The sequence below is a fragment of the Helicoverpa armigera genome, chromosome 7, assembly GCF_030705265.1.
Source record: "Helicoverpa armigera isolate CAAS_96S chromosome 7, ASM3070526v1, whole genome shotgun sequence".
NCBI classification, from domain to species: domain Eukaryota; kingdom Metazoa; phylum Arthropoda; class Insecta; order Lepidoptera; family Noctuidae; genus Helicoverpa; species Helicoverpa armigera.
Genome location: NC_087126.1, coordinates 7,487,840 through 7,504,577, shown reverse-complemented (window position 1 = coordinate 7,504,577; position 16,738 = coordinate 7,487,840). Strand labels below are relative to the sequence as shown.

Here is a 16,738-nt window from a genome sequence, read left to right as displayed (position 1 = left end):
ATGTAATGCCATATAAACATTTATGAATTGTTGGTTAAAGGTATGTTATTTTGACAGTACAAGGAAACCCTTTTTTATCAATCTATTTTTTTTTAATAAAAAAATGAGAATACCTGATATATTTGTAATTAATGTATCGTGTGATTTAAATAACTGACATATGACTGGCTATGTCTGTTTAATAAATAGGTACATAATGATAAAAAGATACAGCCTTTCTACAAAAACTTAAACATCTGTTGAACACTTGTCTTCAAAAGTGTGGCTGGAAAACGGACCTTATTTCAACGTAATAATCTGTAATTTTTTTAGACAATTGTTCAACAGACGTTTATAAGTTTTTGTGGCACCACGGATAAGGTTGAAAAAAATTGAAGGTTTTAATGTTTGGCTGGACTGAACCAATTTAAAAACATTTTATATGTAGGTAAATAAATTCGTACCTATATTTTTTTTAATGGTCCCAAGTTGTTTTATTCAATTTTTATGTTAAAAGTGCACTATTATTAAGGCTATAAATCGTTGAATAGTATAATCTTAATAGATAAAGTTTTTATTTTTGACCTGACGCAATGCTTAAAACACTATAAACAAACTTTGTGATTTTTTATCCATTTCTGCTCATCCTTTTTTGAGGAAAAATGCTAATAAGGTAAAATAATTCTATGCTACCGATTCCCAAATACAGCTTATAAGGTAAAATAAACATATTCCTAGTATATACCTAATATACTAGGAATATATTCATAGGCACCCGGGAACTAACTTTGGTAAAATTCGAATTATTAATAAACTTAGTTCTCCGCGGGTTTTCCGCGTCTCGAGGAAACTTTCCTTACAAAGATAATTTTAGATTTATTTTGTTTATCTATACTAATATATAAAGAGAAGGATTTGAGTTTTTGTTTGTTTGTATGTTTGACGCGAATACCTAGGCTCCGAAACTGTTGAACCTTAATAACGATAAATGATTCTTTCACTGTAAAGCAACACTCTCTGCGAACATGGGTTTTGTTTTATCCAGGTACGGGCAGAAGTTTCCCCAGGACGGGGGTGATTAGTCAAAAATCATCTTACAGAATGCAGCGGAACCAAATAACTCTTTATACATGACGAGTATTCCAATCTCCCGGCGTAAATGCTCATCAAGTACCAGGACAGTACCTATAAGTTTCATGAGCGTATACCAATACTCAAGTGTTGACGCTATCGCTTACCATGTACCAGGACAGCATAAATACCTTCGAAGTAAATCCCTCGAGGTGCAGGTGAAACCGCGTGGAACAGCCAGTTTATTTAGAGAATTGTCCTTTATTAGGTATTTCTAACTAGGAGATACTAAATGCTGTTTTGAGTGATTATTATCATTATACAAATCATTAGCATGTGGCCAAGTGTTTCAACAGCACGGGTCGATTGGATATAAAGTTAAGCAATGCTTGGCGTGGTTGGCCCGTGGATAGGTGACTATCATATCACGACGAGTTTCTCCCCGTTTCAGAAGGCACGTTAAATAAATGGGTACTGGCTGCTATTCTAACATCTTTTGTTAGTCGTTAGTGTAGTCAGAAGCCAGACAGGCTGACAACCAGTCTTAACAAGAGGTATCGGATTAACTAGGTTGATGAGGTCAGATAGGCAGTCACTCCATGTTAAACTCTGGTACCTACTGAGATGCAACCAATTACACTAGTAGCCAACTCCAACCAATATCAATTGGAAAAATACTGATTGAGTTTATGTTAAATAGAGATAACTAATTAAATTATGAAGATCTGGATATTATATTATTTTCACGCCAATTGTAGTTTCTGAATGCCAGCTCTTCTCTATTTTCATTTCAAACGTTATTTTTAGTGGTTTTCAGGGAACCCTATTGGCGATACATTTGAATTAACACAATACATTGTAGATGTCCATTAAAATAAGTAACCATAATGATGAGAACGTAATAAAAATAAAATTACATAATACATACGTTTCTGACATTGTATATATTATTTTTTCCTCAAGACTATTCTTAAAATCACTCAATTAAGGCTATTAATACCTGGTATTAAGATCTATAGTGAAGGTATCTTGGAGTAGGTTTTTTATATATTTTTTCCCAATGATACGTGTTGGCGTTTATTTTGTGGACGATATATATAATCACCATGTCGAGTCTAAGCATTATTCGTGTCAATCCTTTGACAAGTAAAGATGTTCTTCAAAAATTCCCTTTTCTTGTTGTGCACAGTTTTTGTGTTTTGTGAATCGAGTTTCGGTAAGTTGGCTGTATATTTCAGATTTTTTACATGAGTAATTAATTTTTATGTAGTTTCCTCTTTCAAGTAAAAAATAAAATAGTAATTTGTTTTTAAAACTGAAATATTTTATCCCGAATTAATATCAGACAAGACCAATTTTATCATCATTTATTTCTTGAAGCATAAACGATGTTTTGCGCTATTCCACACTAATTATGTAACACTTCTTACAGTGGACAATTTGGGAAAATGTAAAATCAATGATGGAGAATGTGAAAAGGACTTAATTCAGTCGGTGATTCGGGACATTGCCAAGACGGGTGTTCCAGAGCTGGGCATCCCAACAATTGATCCCATTGCTATCAATAACATTTCTTTGGCCATTCTAAATGTTATTGATATTACTATGATTGAGGGCACAGCGAAGGGAGTCAAAGATTGCATCGTTAATAAGTTTGTGTAAGTACATTTAACATGTAACAGTCTTGTTTAAAGGATCTACGAAGTTTAGGGTAAATGGAGTTAAAATAAATTATTTGGTTACTTATCTTAGCAAGATTTTTCAGGCCAAAAATGTGTCTATGAAGTATCTTCGCCTCAGAAATTCGTATATATTGGCTATTTTTCAATCGGTATTTCTTCACAATAAATCCTTTCTTATTCCATTTTCAATTACTGTGAAAATATTTTCCTTTTCAGTACTAAAATTGAAGAAGGCCGTGCATTTATGGAGCTGACATGCGATATATCAATTAAGGGGCACTACAAAGTGTTCTCCAACAGCCCTCTCGTTAAAACATTGGCCGGTGGAGATACAGTCACTGGTGATGGAAATGGAAAAGTCAAAATTGGTAACAAATGTTTTTCTTTTGTTAATAAGTAGTTTATGCTAGCTGTTTCACCGCTTATCCGGATCAAAAGTAGCCTATTGCGTCTCTCAATAAAGGGACTACCAAACACTGATACAATTTTCTTTGTTCTCCATGGAATTTTGAAATCGGATCCGTAGTTCTTGAGATTAGGGCGATTATTTGCTATTTCTTGAATATAATCCAAATTAACGACCAAACTCGGTCAAGAGGGATGCGATTCCAGATTTAAATATTCCCGTATATCAATATAAAATGGTGACTATTGGTGAATTATTATTATCTACTGCTATATTTAGGTAAAAATGCCTAAGCCCTGTATTTTGTTTCAGATAAACTTTATCTTAAAATCGATTTTGATTTCGACGTCCACAAGAAAAATGGTGATCTTTACATTAGGTGTAAAAATGACAAGCTGAAATACACTTATGAAATCAAAGGAAAAATGACTTTCTTCGCCGATAGTTTGTATATAGGAAAGCAAGAAGCAAGTGAGTACTTTTCAAATGTATTACCGTTTTACTTGCATAAAATAACACTTTGTAATGTCGATCTATATATTTTAGAAAAAATATTTTCATCCCTCTAGTAGACCCTAGAAAACCTTATTATATTCTTTTAATCGTTCTATAACTCAAAGTATCAATTTAGAAAAATTATAAAAACAGTAGCAGGTCTAATGGATGTCAAAGATCAGAGATTAAGAGTCCAGTTTTAATAACATAAATCTTCGCTGAGTGGCATTTAATTAGTATTTATCTGCATACCTACAATGTACGCTAATTGTAGTTTTTATGGGTCTAATCATAACTTGTTGTATGACTTTGTAAACTATGAGGCTAACCTAACCAAGGTATTCTATGCGACCACATGCTATAGTCAATTCAAGATGACTTCAAAGGTAAAGATAAGGATAAAAGATAAATACATTGGGCACGGATTGACATGTCCAAGGTAAATATTTTGTCACCCTTCAATGAACTAATTTAATTTTTTCATATTTTTACAGGTAAACTCGTAACGGGAGTTTTGAATGAAAACTGGCAGATGTTATTTGCATCATTCGGCACACCTTTCATGGACAAAGCTATGGACATTTTGTATTCCTTCCTACACAAATTCTTTGATACAGTACCTGCCAAACATTATATCCTCGACGATTTATCCGCGTACGCGCATGAATAGAATGGAATTTTGTAGTTTGAAATATATTCCACTTCAATAAAATTGAAGTGGTTTTATAATTTTGATCTTCTAAAGATTGCGTTTTTATAAACTTTGTTTTACTCTTTGTTCATTTTACCTTTGTTTTTGTATATGTAGAACAATGTTATATGTAATATCGAGATTATTTTTGTGACAATAAAAGTTGGTATTGTTAAGTTGGCCTCTTTTATTTATTATGGGGATCCTGAGATAAGAATACTACTTATTACTTGGGAAAAAAATATGTGACTTATTATAAAACTGAAATTGTGCCTTACTTTACGAAATTCCAAGTTGTCATCACTAAGAGTTTAGTAGGATTTGTGAAAAAAACCAAGACAGATTTGTCATTGTTTTCATCATTTATTTTTGCTCTAATAAATAAACATAAATATTTCGAAGAATAGATGATGATGAAATATTTTTAGATAACAATATACTTGTTTCTACGTACGGTGACGACTAATGTACAACGTTATCCTCGCAGCTCAAAATATAAACAAAAATGAGATCTAGAATAAAATAAAAATAAAACAAAATCTCTAAAACAAACAAGAATGACGAATAAACCAGTCCACCGTGCTGTCATATCTGCTCATGACATTTGTGGCTTAAAGCCGGTTCGAGCTAGATAAAAACTTTGTTACGTCGTATATCACGTACTTATGTATGTCACGAATGCAAAAATTAGTGACTTGCACCTTTGTACTTAATACCAGAATTATTACTGCATTTTTTAAGGGAATCATCCTGTAAGGGCTATAAGAAGTTCAACAGTTATAAGAAGTTCAACAGTTCAACTTTTCGGATTTGTCATGCGGTCTACTCTTGACTTCAAAAAAACCACATCGTATTTATGTTTGTACAAAGCCCTTGTTCGTTCGCAACTAGAGTATGCAGTTTCGGTATGGAATCCATTCTACATAAAATACGCTGAGATGGTAGAGAATGTCCAGTACAAATTTTTGCGTGCAATGCATTATAGATGTCATAAAGCTTACCTGCCGTATCCTACTTTACTAAGCAAATACAAACTCCTTCCCCTTAGCTCTCGAAGAAAGTACCTTGAGGCAACTGTCTTGTTTAATATAGTCAGATAAATTTAACTGTACAAACCTAAATAATATGATCTGTTATGCTGTACCAAGAACCATTCACAGGCGACAGGTGCGCCCAGGCACTCTTTTTGCGCTGAACACCTGTCGCACTAATTCGGGCCTGCGCTCACCTATCCGCCGTATGGTTGACACTTATAACGTCACCTTTATAAACATTGATATTTTCAATTGTAGCATAAATCAGTTCAAAAGCCTCCTTCATAGTTCCCTACTTAAAACCCAAACCTCTTAATAACAAACATTTTAATTTTGTCATCGTATCTTTAAACTCCTCTTTCCTTTTCATGACTATATTTTGCTAAAAGTCATGTTTACACTACTATACTCTCCCTAATTGTTATTTGTTACGCGTACTGCTATTAATGTTCCTAGCGATTAGAATTTCTGTTCTAAATTTTTATGTTTACCTGTGGATAGCGTTGTGGGCTACATTATGACCTCAACAAGTCATTGTTATATTATTTGTAAGTTTATATAATGTAACTGTTTGCTATTCCTTAAAAAAAAATAAAATAAAAAAAAATAAAGAAGTATTTGTTGAATAGAGTTACGTCTTATTCAACCTCACCACTTTGTATTGAATAAAAATCAGAATTGTATCAGTTTGGAATGGAGCCTATACTATTACTTAAACATTTGATTGGCTGAGGCGTTAGGTATATTTTTATAGGGTAAAGGCGGGATAGATGCCGCAGTGGGATAGATGCCCCATTTTTAAAAAACCTAACTTCCCATGCTCGCGATTAAGAAACAACCGTTTAATTAGAAGCCACAAGCACCCCGCACCTAAATTAGCCACGCACCATCGAAGGGTGAGGTCGCGTTTCGCTTGTGTGTGAATTCATTTCTGCGGCGAACTTACAGCGAGCGTAAAATTTTTAAAGGTGAGTATTTGCTGTTGTATAACTTTATAAGTAGATATTAATTCCATCAAATTTTTTATCACGTATGTATATTGTTTCATGAAGTATACATTTTGATGTAAATAGTTGCTCTATTGTATTTATTTATTTAAAAAAATACTAGGGCATCTAACCCTGTCAAAAAGGATAGTTGCCCTGATTTTTTACGGTATAGGTGCCCCTAGGGGTATCTATCCCTCCATACACCACGTGTACCCTGAATGTATTATAAGTGCTTTGAATATATATTTTTAATATATTTTTGTGTTTTTTTTTAATATTTTTCATGTGTTTATGTATGGGTTGTGTATACTTTTTATTGATTACGAATGATTTGCAGTTCAAACAGTGAAGATGAAGACAATTCACCTAAGAACATAGTTAAGGGAAAGAAAACTAAAGGTTTGCCGGTGAAAAAGACTAAAAGAGATGGACAGGATGAGCCTTAAGATACAAATAAAAATAACTGCATAGAATGCTTTGAAAGCTATGAACAACCAAACCCTAAATCCGACTGGATTCAATGTGTAATGTGTCAGTGCTGGTTACATGAAACCTGTACACTTTTCACTGTGTAAACATTATGATGCTAAGTATATTGTGTTATTTTAGTTTTTGAAAGAATGATTTTTATAATTTTGCATGTTGAAACTAAATAATTAATATTTTGTAATAAGGGTTTAAAATATAAAATACATTTTTTTTGTTGATCAAATACTTTTAGAATTTTATTGTGTTAATTTTAATTAATCTGATAATGAATATAAAAAGATTTAAAAAACTGCAAAATACATTTCATTTCAAATGAATTAAAGTCAAAAAATATGTAAATATTATTAATATAATATACTTATACAGTATGAAGGGCATCTATCCCGCACCGCAGGCATCTATCCTCGCTAGTATTTTCAAGGTGGGGCATCTATCCATAGGGGTAGGCATCTATCCCCAAAAATTTAGGTCTACAAAAAGCTAAAATCTGCAAAACGTGTAGTATATAGGTCCAAAAAGACAAATCACAAATAAACATAAAGGATTAAACTAGTTATATTCATAGGGGTTATTAATGTAGAACCAATATTTATTAAACTATAAGCATATTTCAAAAAGTGGGGCATCTATCCCGCCTTTACCCTACCTAACGCCTCTGGGCAGTCGGGTAAAAACCATCGGGTTGAACCCATTTAGGTTACAATTTTAAATACTGTCCGTAAAAGCTAAAAATAGTCTTAGTAAAATAAATGTAACAATATTAATTAAATATTATATAACACAACCAGAATAAAAAAATAAAATTTCTGTTAAATAATTCAAATCCTATATTTTACGAATTATATCAAGATTTGTAAAAGATATTAAAATCATGAAGCATGACAAGCGTTTTTGCATACTTACCTAAAACAAGTTATTATTAACTAGGAAGCATTTTATTAAGTGTATTATTATCATGAAACATAGTAGGCATAATTACACGACTTAGTTTAAAATGTGCATAATTGTTGATTTCCATCATCTATCAACCTTTTACAACCACTACTAATATTTTATTCTCGACATTAGCTAATAGGATAAATGCGTAATTTTGTGTATACTGTACTGATTTTATTGTGTAGTTGACAGCTGTCACTTTTGGGAAAATACCGTTGTTTTTACTAACTGACAGCACTGTCAATTGTTTCAAAATACTGTCTGACTATATTTTTGTTATTTATGTCAATGAAAATTGACAGGAGGGAATATAGCATATATGCATGAGTTCGCTTAGGTAGCCGGTGGGACCGCTGGCGAAAACTAGTATTACATAATTTTGGGTGAGAATAACTGAAAATACCAAAACCACAATGTATCCGATCATTTGAAGCATAAAGGAATATTAATTATGCAAGTAAAGTTAGCTAGACCTCGGATTTAAAATAATATAAAAGAAGACTTCATATAATTTCATTATCATTAAATACTATGATTATTATGATAATAACTTCTACTTAATTAGTTTCAGTTCTGTACAAATTACATGAATTCATTCATGCAAGCAAGTCAATGTCACAATTCAATTATAAGTGGATAGGTAAGCAATTTGCTTATTAATAATCAAATTATGTGATCAGTGATCTTGAAAACAAGGATACTATATAAAAATTATTATAATTTACATATGCAGTGCCTTATCAAATATATTGTACGCATTATGTATCTACTTACTATGTACCTATATCATCTGCCTAGCCCTTTCCCAACTATCTTGGGGTGGCTTCCACTCTAACCGGATGCGGACCGGATGCTACTAAATACCCTTAGGTATGACAGGTTGACAGACTTACTGGCTTCTACGACTACCCGTAACGACTGCCAAAGGTGTTCAAATGACAGCTGGGACTTACAATTTATATTGAAATTTTTTAAATAATAAACCAACCAGGAACTTTCTATGCCGGAGCAAAGTAAAACACCATTCATGCAGTACAAATGTTCTGTAAGCTCAAGTGACGTGCTCCCTGTCACTTCCAACCTAAACTATTTTGTTAACGTTTAACCGGAAAAAAGTACACTGTCACATAATTACCATTTCAATCTCAAACTTATTGTCTAGAACTTAAAGTCGTTTTTCTCTTATCAAAATTAACAAACATATTGATTATGCAAATTGAATTCTACGTTAGCAGAGAATAAGGTCGAATCTTACACGAAACTGAACTCATGTGTCAAAGATGCATCTTCTTATGTTTATGTATATAATTTTATTTACATTTCCCGCGGTGATATATTTTCGCGTACATTTTTCATTTGCGACGCTTTTCATGTGTATGTCCTTGTCAAGTGGACACTTTAGCATTTAGCGTATTTTTTTTTTAACATTGTATTATTGTTAAACACGGTCCTTCGTAATGGAATATGAGGTAGGAGATTCGTGAATAGAGCTTTTTCAGACACCCAACGCATTGCTACATTGCAGTAGGTATTATTATTGTTTTACCTGTATTCGCTGGGAAATTTAATCTGGACCTGGAAGCAGTACAATTTTACATACCTGATGATTTTTATCCTTTAAAAAAGTATACATTTTATTTTAAGATAGTTGAGGCATGAGTTATTTATATTTTGTCATTCGTACAATGTACAATTCATACTGCTATATCGTCAGTAACAAATACTTGCAAAATAAACACATAGGTACTTGTAAATCCAGTTTATAAAGCGTACCTTTTCATAGATAATATTCTTACAACAAAACATTTATTATAATTGAGACATTATTGCTTGTTGTTGACAAACTCCCATAAACAATAACAAAGCTAAATAGTCACCACTGACGTATTTGCACGCAGAGTATAATTTACTAGAACGCATATCTTGTTATTAAATTATCTAAAAAAGTTATTTACGTCACCACTCATAATGCAAAACGGTTGCATCATTGAATGCCTCTGAAATTTCAACCCTTTGTTAAGTAAATATAGAGTCTATTCTTGTATGAGTTTGCTTAAACAATAGGGCTTGGAAGATACTTTGTAGAAGTAGCAATGTGCTGCAAAGTATGACATACATTGCGTTTTTAAACGTGTATACGACTTCGCAGCCAGTACTAAGGCAGGCATGGAAATAAAAAAGAACAAAGAAATCTATGGAGGCCATCTAAAATAGTACGGTTTCCCGAGAGGAAACCTTCACTATGTTGACTGAAAATTAAGGGTTACCGTGTTTAACTTACATAATGAAGAGGCTGTAACATATAATCTGTTCATTATTAGTCTATAAAGCGTTGGTCGAACAAACTTGGAGCTGATTATCTAGTTTTCTCTAGCGTTATACAAGTGGTCCACAAAATGTTGCAAATTATATTGTTAGTTCAGTTATTTGGCTGTGTTTTCTCTATGGGATTACGTAAGTTTTATTTAGTTGAATAAAAATTAAGTGCCAAAAAATTGTGAGTCGCTACTGTCGCTGTAATAGTTCATAGACTAAGAAAAGTTCGAAAGATTTAGATGTCTGTTATTGTGTCGGGTTTGGAAGAACTGTAGCGATGAATTTTGGTAGAAATAAACAGATTCAATACTTAATAAATACTACTTAGTATTACTTTACTTGTGGCTATAATCAAAATATATATGCTGAAATAACTCTGTATTTGTCTACGGGTTATTTTTAAATTTTGAACAACCTAAAAGTGGATGATCAAAAGCTTTTAATTGGTTTGCACTTAAAAAATCATTTGTTTAATACCGTTAGTAGCTAAGTATATTCCATTTATTACGTGGTGTCGGTACGTGATACTGAGAAGTTCGGTTGTTTGCTCAATTCTGGGAATCTTTAAAACCGCAAATAAGGTGACCCCTTAGGGTCAGAGCCTGCTGGGGTTGCGGGGTTGTTCGAAAGAGTTACTGCGCCTCTGGTACATGAAGGGCTTCAAAAAGAACATGGTGGCTTTTAGTCAGTAAGACTCTGATGCCAACCTCACGCTGCACCCATAGAGGGATCACTTGATGATTTTCCAACAATAAAAGTGGAATTAACATTATGTTTATTTTTGATTGATTACTAAGCAAAGGCCTACACTCCTTCGTATGAAAAGGGATAGGCCGACAAAATGCTTGGTGCAAGGTATATACAGGGTGAGATGGTCGCCAAAGCATCAATAATAACTAATTCCCAAAAATTTCTAGCCCATTTCAACCAGTATACAGGAGCTAAAAAGGCCTCTTTGAAAACACTGCTCTTAATTTCCAGCGTCATACATAACATCATGTTCAAGAAACGATCCGAAACTAAATGAATGTGCATTGAAATCGGCCAGGGATTCTATTCATCAATTCTCGTTAGGAGACCCGGATAGAGGCCTTCATCCATTAGATCCTTTGTACGTCGCTGAAATGACAGTGTACATACCGAATAAACAAGGATTCAGAGTGATATTCAAGGACAACTATTTTACAGGACTTTCGAAAATGCATATGGAGAACCTTAAGTAAGCAACATTTTATTTTTTTTGGTACTATTATTATAGTTATCGGCACGAATCTTGAGCGCTGACCTTCATCTGCGCAGAAGTGATTTATTAGCAAAGAACCAATCCCGAGTGACGGCTGCAACGCGATGCGCTTCGGGCCAATCACCGTTTTACAACGCCCCGCGCCGCGCCTCACTTCATACCACAACAGGGACCCAATTAATAACTTCTGCGCAGGTGAAGGTCAGCGCTCAAGATTCGTGCCGATGATTATATAAAACTGAAGAATTTGTTAGATTGTTTGATCGAGCCAATGTTGGTGATAAATACCTGTTGTTTTAAATTGTAAAAACGAGAACGATGCGTGAACTGTCGAGAGAAGTCGTCATTTTGAATTCACGAGGGGTTATTGCCAGGGAACGTGGGTGAAATCTCGTAGTGACTCCATAAGATTTTGCGTCGGTGATACAATGTTTTACTTATCCATGGTTTAAACTCATGTTCTAAAGAAGTTTTATCAGCGTGTGAATATGAAAAAAAAACTAGTGTTACTTGTTTTACATAACTTTTCATAGTTTTTCGCGTAATGTTTAACTTCGTAAGATTTAATAGTTAGAAAATTATAGAGGAGACGTAATTATACATTACTGGTGCAAACATTGTTTGCCGTTGTTTACTCTGTTGAACTAATGACTGAGCATTTCTTAAACTAGTGATTATCCAGTTATGAATGCTTATGCAAATACCTGGAACTCATTTACTTACTATGAAATGCAATTTTAAAGTTCAGAATTCGTAAATTCCAGGTATATTTTTAGTTTTGTCATGGCTCCATTTTTAATTTAATAAATTAATTAATATTGTGAAAGCCTACAAAAACAAAAATTATGTATAATATGTTTTAGTTTTGGATGGGTTGCAAGAAAAAAACTGTTTTATTCTGATAATAGCATGCTTTGCCTGTAGGATAATTTGACAAACCTCTTCAAAGATTTTTACGAGCGCTATTTAGTCCATCATAAATCATGTAATGTATCATTTTTGTCACAGCCATGATATTGCTATGGGTAATTGACTGAAAAAGTATTTATATAAAATAGTTCGAGATGCTCCGAAGTGTGGGGAAGTAAAATATCCCATATGTCATACATAAGCAATTTAAATGACAATAGTGGTTATATCAGATATTTGGTTCCATTAGGACTTTGGCGTCAGAACGAAGATATGGTCTTCATTACCTTGTAGTGGGCCTTACAAAAACGTTCCAACACAAATATCACTTTGAGGATCTATAACAAAATGAGAAGTATTATACGCTCTCAAAATATTATACGCTATAAAAAAAAATTACGAACTCCAAAATCTAATTATAAAGTAAGATAGCAGAATATGGCATAGATAATTACTGCGAGCATTTTCAAGAACAAAGTCGACAAAATTAACAAATTACATTAAGTCAGCTTAATTTTTTAAACGTTAATTGTATTAAGTACCTTGCTGCTGTCGCGGTAAATAATTAAAAATCTTTTGGAGAGACATTATTTCTTTAGCGTTTCATGAACGCCTAAAATATAAGACCCTTGTCACTTACTAAAATAGTTGCTACTGAAAGAGAAATTGTATAATAAGATATGGAATCACACATTAATCTGTTTGAAAGCATGAAGGGACGAGTCATAATAATTCCTAAAAAAAATGTTTTACAAAATGTTTTGTTGCAACCTAAAGGACCGCATAGCGGTGCATTTATTACGTTCTTAGCAGAAAAATACACCTAAAAAAGTCAAACAGATATTAGCCTTGGATTAAGGAAAATCCTCCATACAAAAATTTTGAAAACACATGACGAACGTCTGTTTAACTTTTTTATTTTAAGACCTCAAATGTTTGTTCTGCAGTCTGTATAATGTAGGCACCTAAATCTATAATGAACTATGTGCGGCTAACGACGACGTCATGACTCACGGACAATTAGCTTTCGGCCTTTTAATTACGAATAATATTATGAAGGCGTCGTAACTTAAAGGGTCCGTTTAAATAATTAGGCTCAGACGATGATTCATTGGGAACAAAAGGCGTAATGGTGTGAAAAACCAAGCTATGATCTTGCAGAATTTCATTCAAATTAGCCCGCCGTCGTTAAATGAATGCAAATATATTTTTGCATATTCATTATTTTCGAGTTTTGTTTTATAAGTTTTCTTATTTAAAGTTGAAAACTTTACGGGTTTCTTTGTAGTTTACCATTTCAATTTCTGAAAAGAACTCGGTTTAATTTTACTCATAATAAAATAAAATATTAATTTTATTAGTTATGTACTATGATAATGAGTAGGTACATAAGTTCTGGTCGTAAAACGTGTTAAATGCATTTTATTTACATAATACACCATGATTTACCTGTAGATTAAAATACAAAAAATAAAATAAATAAGTAATATTTTATCACACTGTTTTGCTTTATCATTTTGTCAGACAAAAGTAACATTCAATATTTATTATCTTTTTTTCTAGGTTTGATTTAGAAAATAAAATGATAATAGCAGACGCTATGGTCACTTTGAATGTGAAGAATACCTACGACTTAAGCGGCCGATTACTGGTTATACCAGTTAAATCAAATGGAGATTCTTACATACATTTAAGTGAGTAATGTAATAATTTTTGATAGGATAAAATAAGTTATCTAAACATCATTATTTAAATCACAGACAGACGATCTTATAAAGGTCGCCGGAAGACGCTGGATGCAGGTCGCCTCCAACAGGTATCTGTGGAGATCTAAGGGGGAGGCCTATGTTCAGCAGTGGACGTCCTATGGCTGAGATGATGATGATTATTTAAATAAATAAAAACATTAATTGGTGTTTGTTTCGTGTGGGAAGCTTTTATTTTTAAATTTTGTTTTTCAGAAAATACTCTATTACACATACGTTATTGGTATGAGCACGTTGAAGGACCCGATGGTAAAATTTATTGGAAAATATATAAACACGACATCAAGTATGAAGTGGAAAAAGCTAGTTTTAGACTGGATAACCTCTTGAATGACAAGAATATTGGTAATTATATAAATTGTATACTTTTTAATAAGATAAGTAAATAAAAATATTTCAATTATACAAATCAAGTTAAAACATCAAAAATCATAAAAAGTGTTTTAAGTAAATGTAGCATTATAAAGTGAAGTAAGTATTGTAAAGTGAAAATAATTGTTCAAATACCTTGCTAAGCACTAAAGCACACTATATTGAAACGTAAAATTCTAATCGATTCACATCGTTTGTGGTCCAATTAAAAATGTGTCCGAAAATACTGAACATTTAGTTCAATCCGGCGAGATAAAATAACATTTAATAAATTCATCGGTTTATTTATTCCCAATAGAATAGGATATAAAAAATGATGGAGCTTTGCTAGGGAACCTGAGCGTTACACAAACAAAAACTGGTACAATTTTATGATTGATCGTTTTAGAAGTATTTTGCGAACAGATAACACTGAAAACAACAATTGACGATAAAAAAGTTCTACAAATGGTTGAACGAATCGCATGTTTTGATGTCTACGAATTTAGATGATTGGCAATACTTCAAATAAATGCGTAGGGTGAAAGGGATAAACATGATATATCAAATGTTGTTTTTGGAAGGTCAGTTTTGGCTGTGAATTTGGAATTATTTATTTCGTACCTAATGATGCATTGTGATTTATGCTTCTCTAGACCACAATGATTGACCACAAGATTCATGGCATATTCGACATCCATTTACGCTCAAAATGTTGGACTACTTCAATTGCTTTGAACTCGTTATTTAGAGACGAAAAATTACCCAAACCCAACGTGCATGAAGTATGTGTATAAAATAACTTATTGGCATAATATATAGGTTATATATACGCAGGTGTTACTTTTCCAGGTGATCAAATCAACAAGCTTCTAAATGAAATGTGGCGTGAAATTGTAGCTGACGTGGGTCCATCCATCTGTCAGTCTCTGGGTGCAGCTGTCGCCGAGAATCTGTCAGTTTTGCTGTCACAAGTACCTTATGATGAACTCCTACCAGAGTAGGAAATAGTGTTCGATGTTTGAAAGTCTTGTTTGTTAATAAATGTTTATAATGAGCGAACGTCTTTTGTTTTATTTTTTTGTGTGTGGAATTGTAGATGGGATTCTGTTTGTCGATTCGATTTTGTTTTGTTTGGCTGATAAGGTACGGAGCTGTCTTTCTGGTAGGTACTATTAAAATATGAGGATACTGAGTTTACAGATTATAATATACGGACGTTTATCTTAATTATAATAAGATAAACTTATATTTTCATTTCTAAATTCTATCCGCATGCTACTAAATAGCCCCACCATCGAGATAGAGCATTGTCTCAAAAATCTTGTTTCACATTAATTTATCGTATTCCCCGGTGTGCTCTTAATTAAAGCCCTGCGGACCAGAAATTAAATGCCCAGAGAACCTCAGTTTATTCACTAATTGCTGACTTGATAAATATCGGGTTACCTATTACAGGTCCCTACGTTTTCGTCTATTATTTGATAGTTTTTCGGCTACCCGAACAAAAGTAGAAACGATAGCATTGAACTAGTCTTAAGTTACACTTTATAATTAAGGTTTTAATGAGTTTCTTTTGAAAAGTAAATAAAGCCTTCTAGGTTTTAAATTACTCTTAATTTTTTTTTGAAGATTTTTAGTCATTGCCATCTAATTTGATAATTTATTTTAACGTAACTTAGATTCCATATCTTTTGCTGTTGGCAGTGTAGTAATTAATAAAGATTAAATAAAAATTAAATATTTTAAAATAATCACGACGAAAATACCAGTTTCAACCACCATGACAGAGTGACAAAACAAAATCAACAATACTCATTTCTCAGCTACCGTCCTTTAGCAAATTGTCTGTTGTCTCAAACCCCGTATATTTGCTCAGAACATAAACATCATCACCCGTTGGTGGACGTACTAGGAAACATCTCGTGATTTAATTAAATTTTAAGTTCATCCACAGAGAAACCGCAGCACGCCATCTTTGAATTATTATTGGATGCCGACGGAATGTAGGGTTAAAATGTTTCGGCATACAAAGTCTTGAATATGTGAGTCAGGAACTTGTAACATATGGTTTTGGTTATGATACTAAGTAGGTAATAAGTTTATGCTTTAAAGTAAGCAGGTGTACTGTGTAAATTTATACAAAGTAAATTACTGAAATGATACATTTATGTATATACCTAGTATATATACATATTGGTAGGTACTTTCTGAGGTAGCCCAAAATGAAACCGCCAATTACGGACGGCCAAAAACGGAAGCCTAAACGATCATTTTTAATAGCTATCTTTAACATAAAGATTTAAAACTAAAACTGCAATTACGAGGCTTGGAGCAAAACAAAGACAGGCGGCAACGAATATCTGGGCCCAAACGTAATT

General features: G+C 32.9%; 2 protein-coding genes across 2 annotated transcripts; both read left to right on the top strand.

Moving 5' to 3' along the window:
- Positions 1 to 2,117: 2,117 nt before the first annotated feature.
- On the top strand, positions 2,118 to 4,500 carry LOC110377497 (uncharacterized). The gene is made up of 5 exons (XM_021336420.3): positions 2,118 to 2,266; positions 2,483 to 2,708; positions 2,949 to 3,100; positions 3,451 to 3,609; positions 4,128 to 4,500. Exons 1-5 carry the CDS (start codon positions 2,203 to 2,205, stop codon positions 4,301 to 4,303), a joined length of 777 nt encoding a protein of 258 aa, XP_021192095.2. The 5' UTR covers positions 2,118 to 2,202; the 3' UTR covers positions 4,304 to 4,500.
- Positions 4,501 to 10,084: 5,584 nt separating this feature from the next.
- LOC110377507 (circadian clock-controlled protein daywake) lies at positions 10,085 to 15,419 on the top strand. Its single transcript, XM_021336434.3, has 5 exons — positions 10,085 to 10,226; positions 11,070 to 11,307; positions 13,804 to 13,934; positions 14,202 to 14,351; positions 15,210 to 15,419. Exons 1-5 carry the CDS (start codon positions 10,169 to 10,171, stop codon positions 15,359 to 15,361), a joined length of 729 nt encoding a protein of 242 aa, XP_021192109.2. The 5' UTR covers positions 10,085 to 10,168; the 3' UTR covers positions 15,362 to 15,419.
- The last annotated feature ends 1,319 nt before the right edge of the window (positions 15,420 to 16,738 follow it).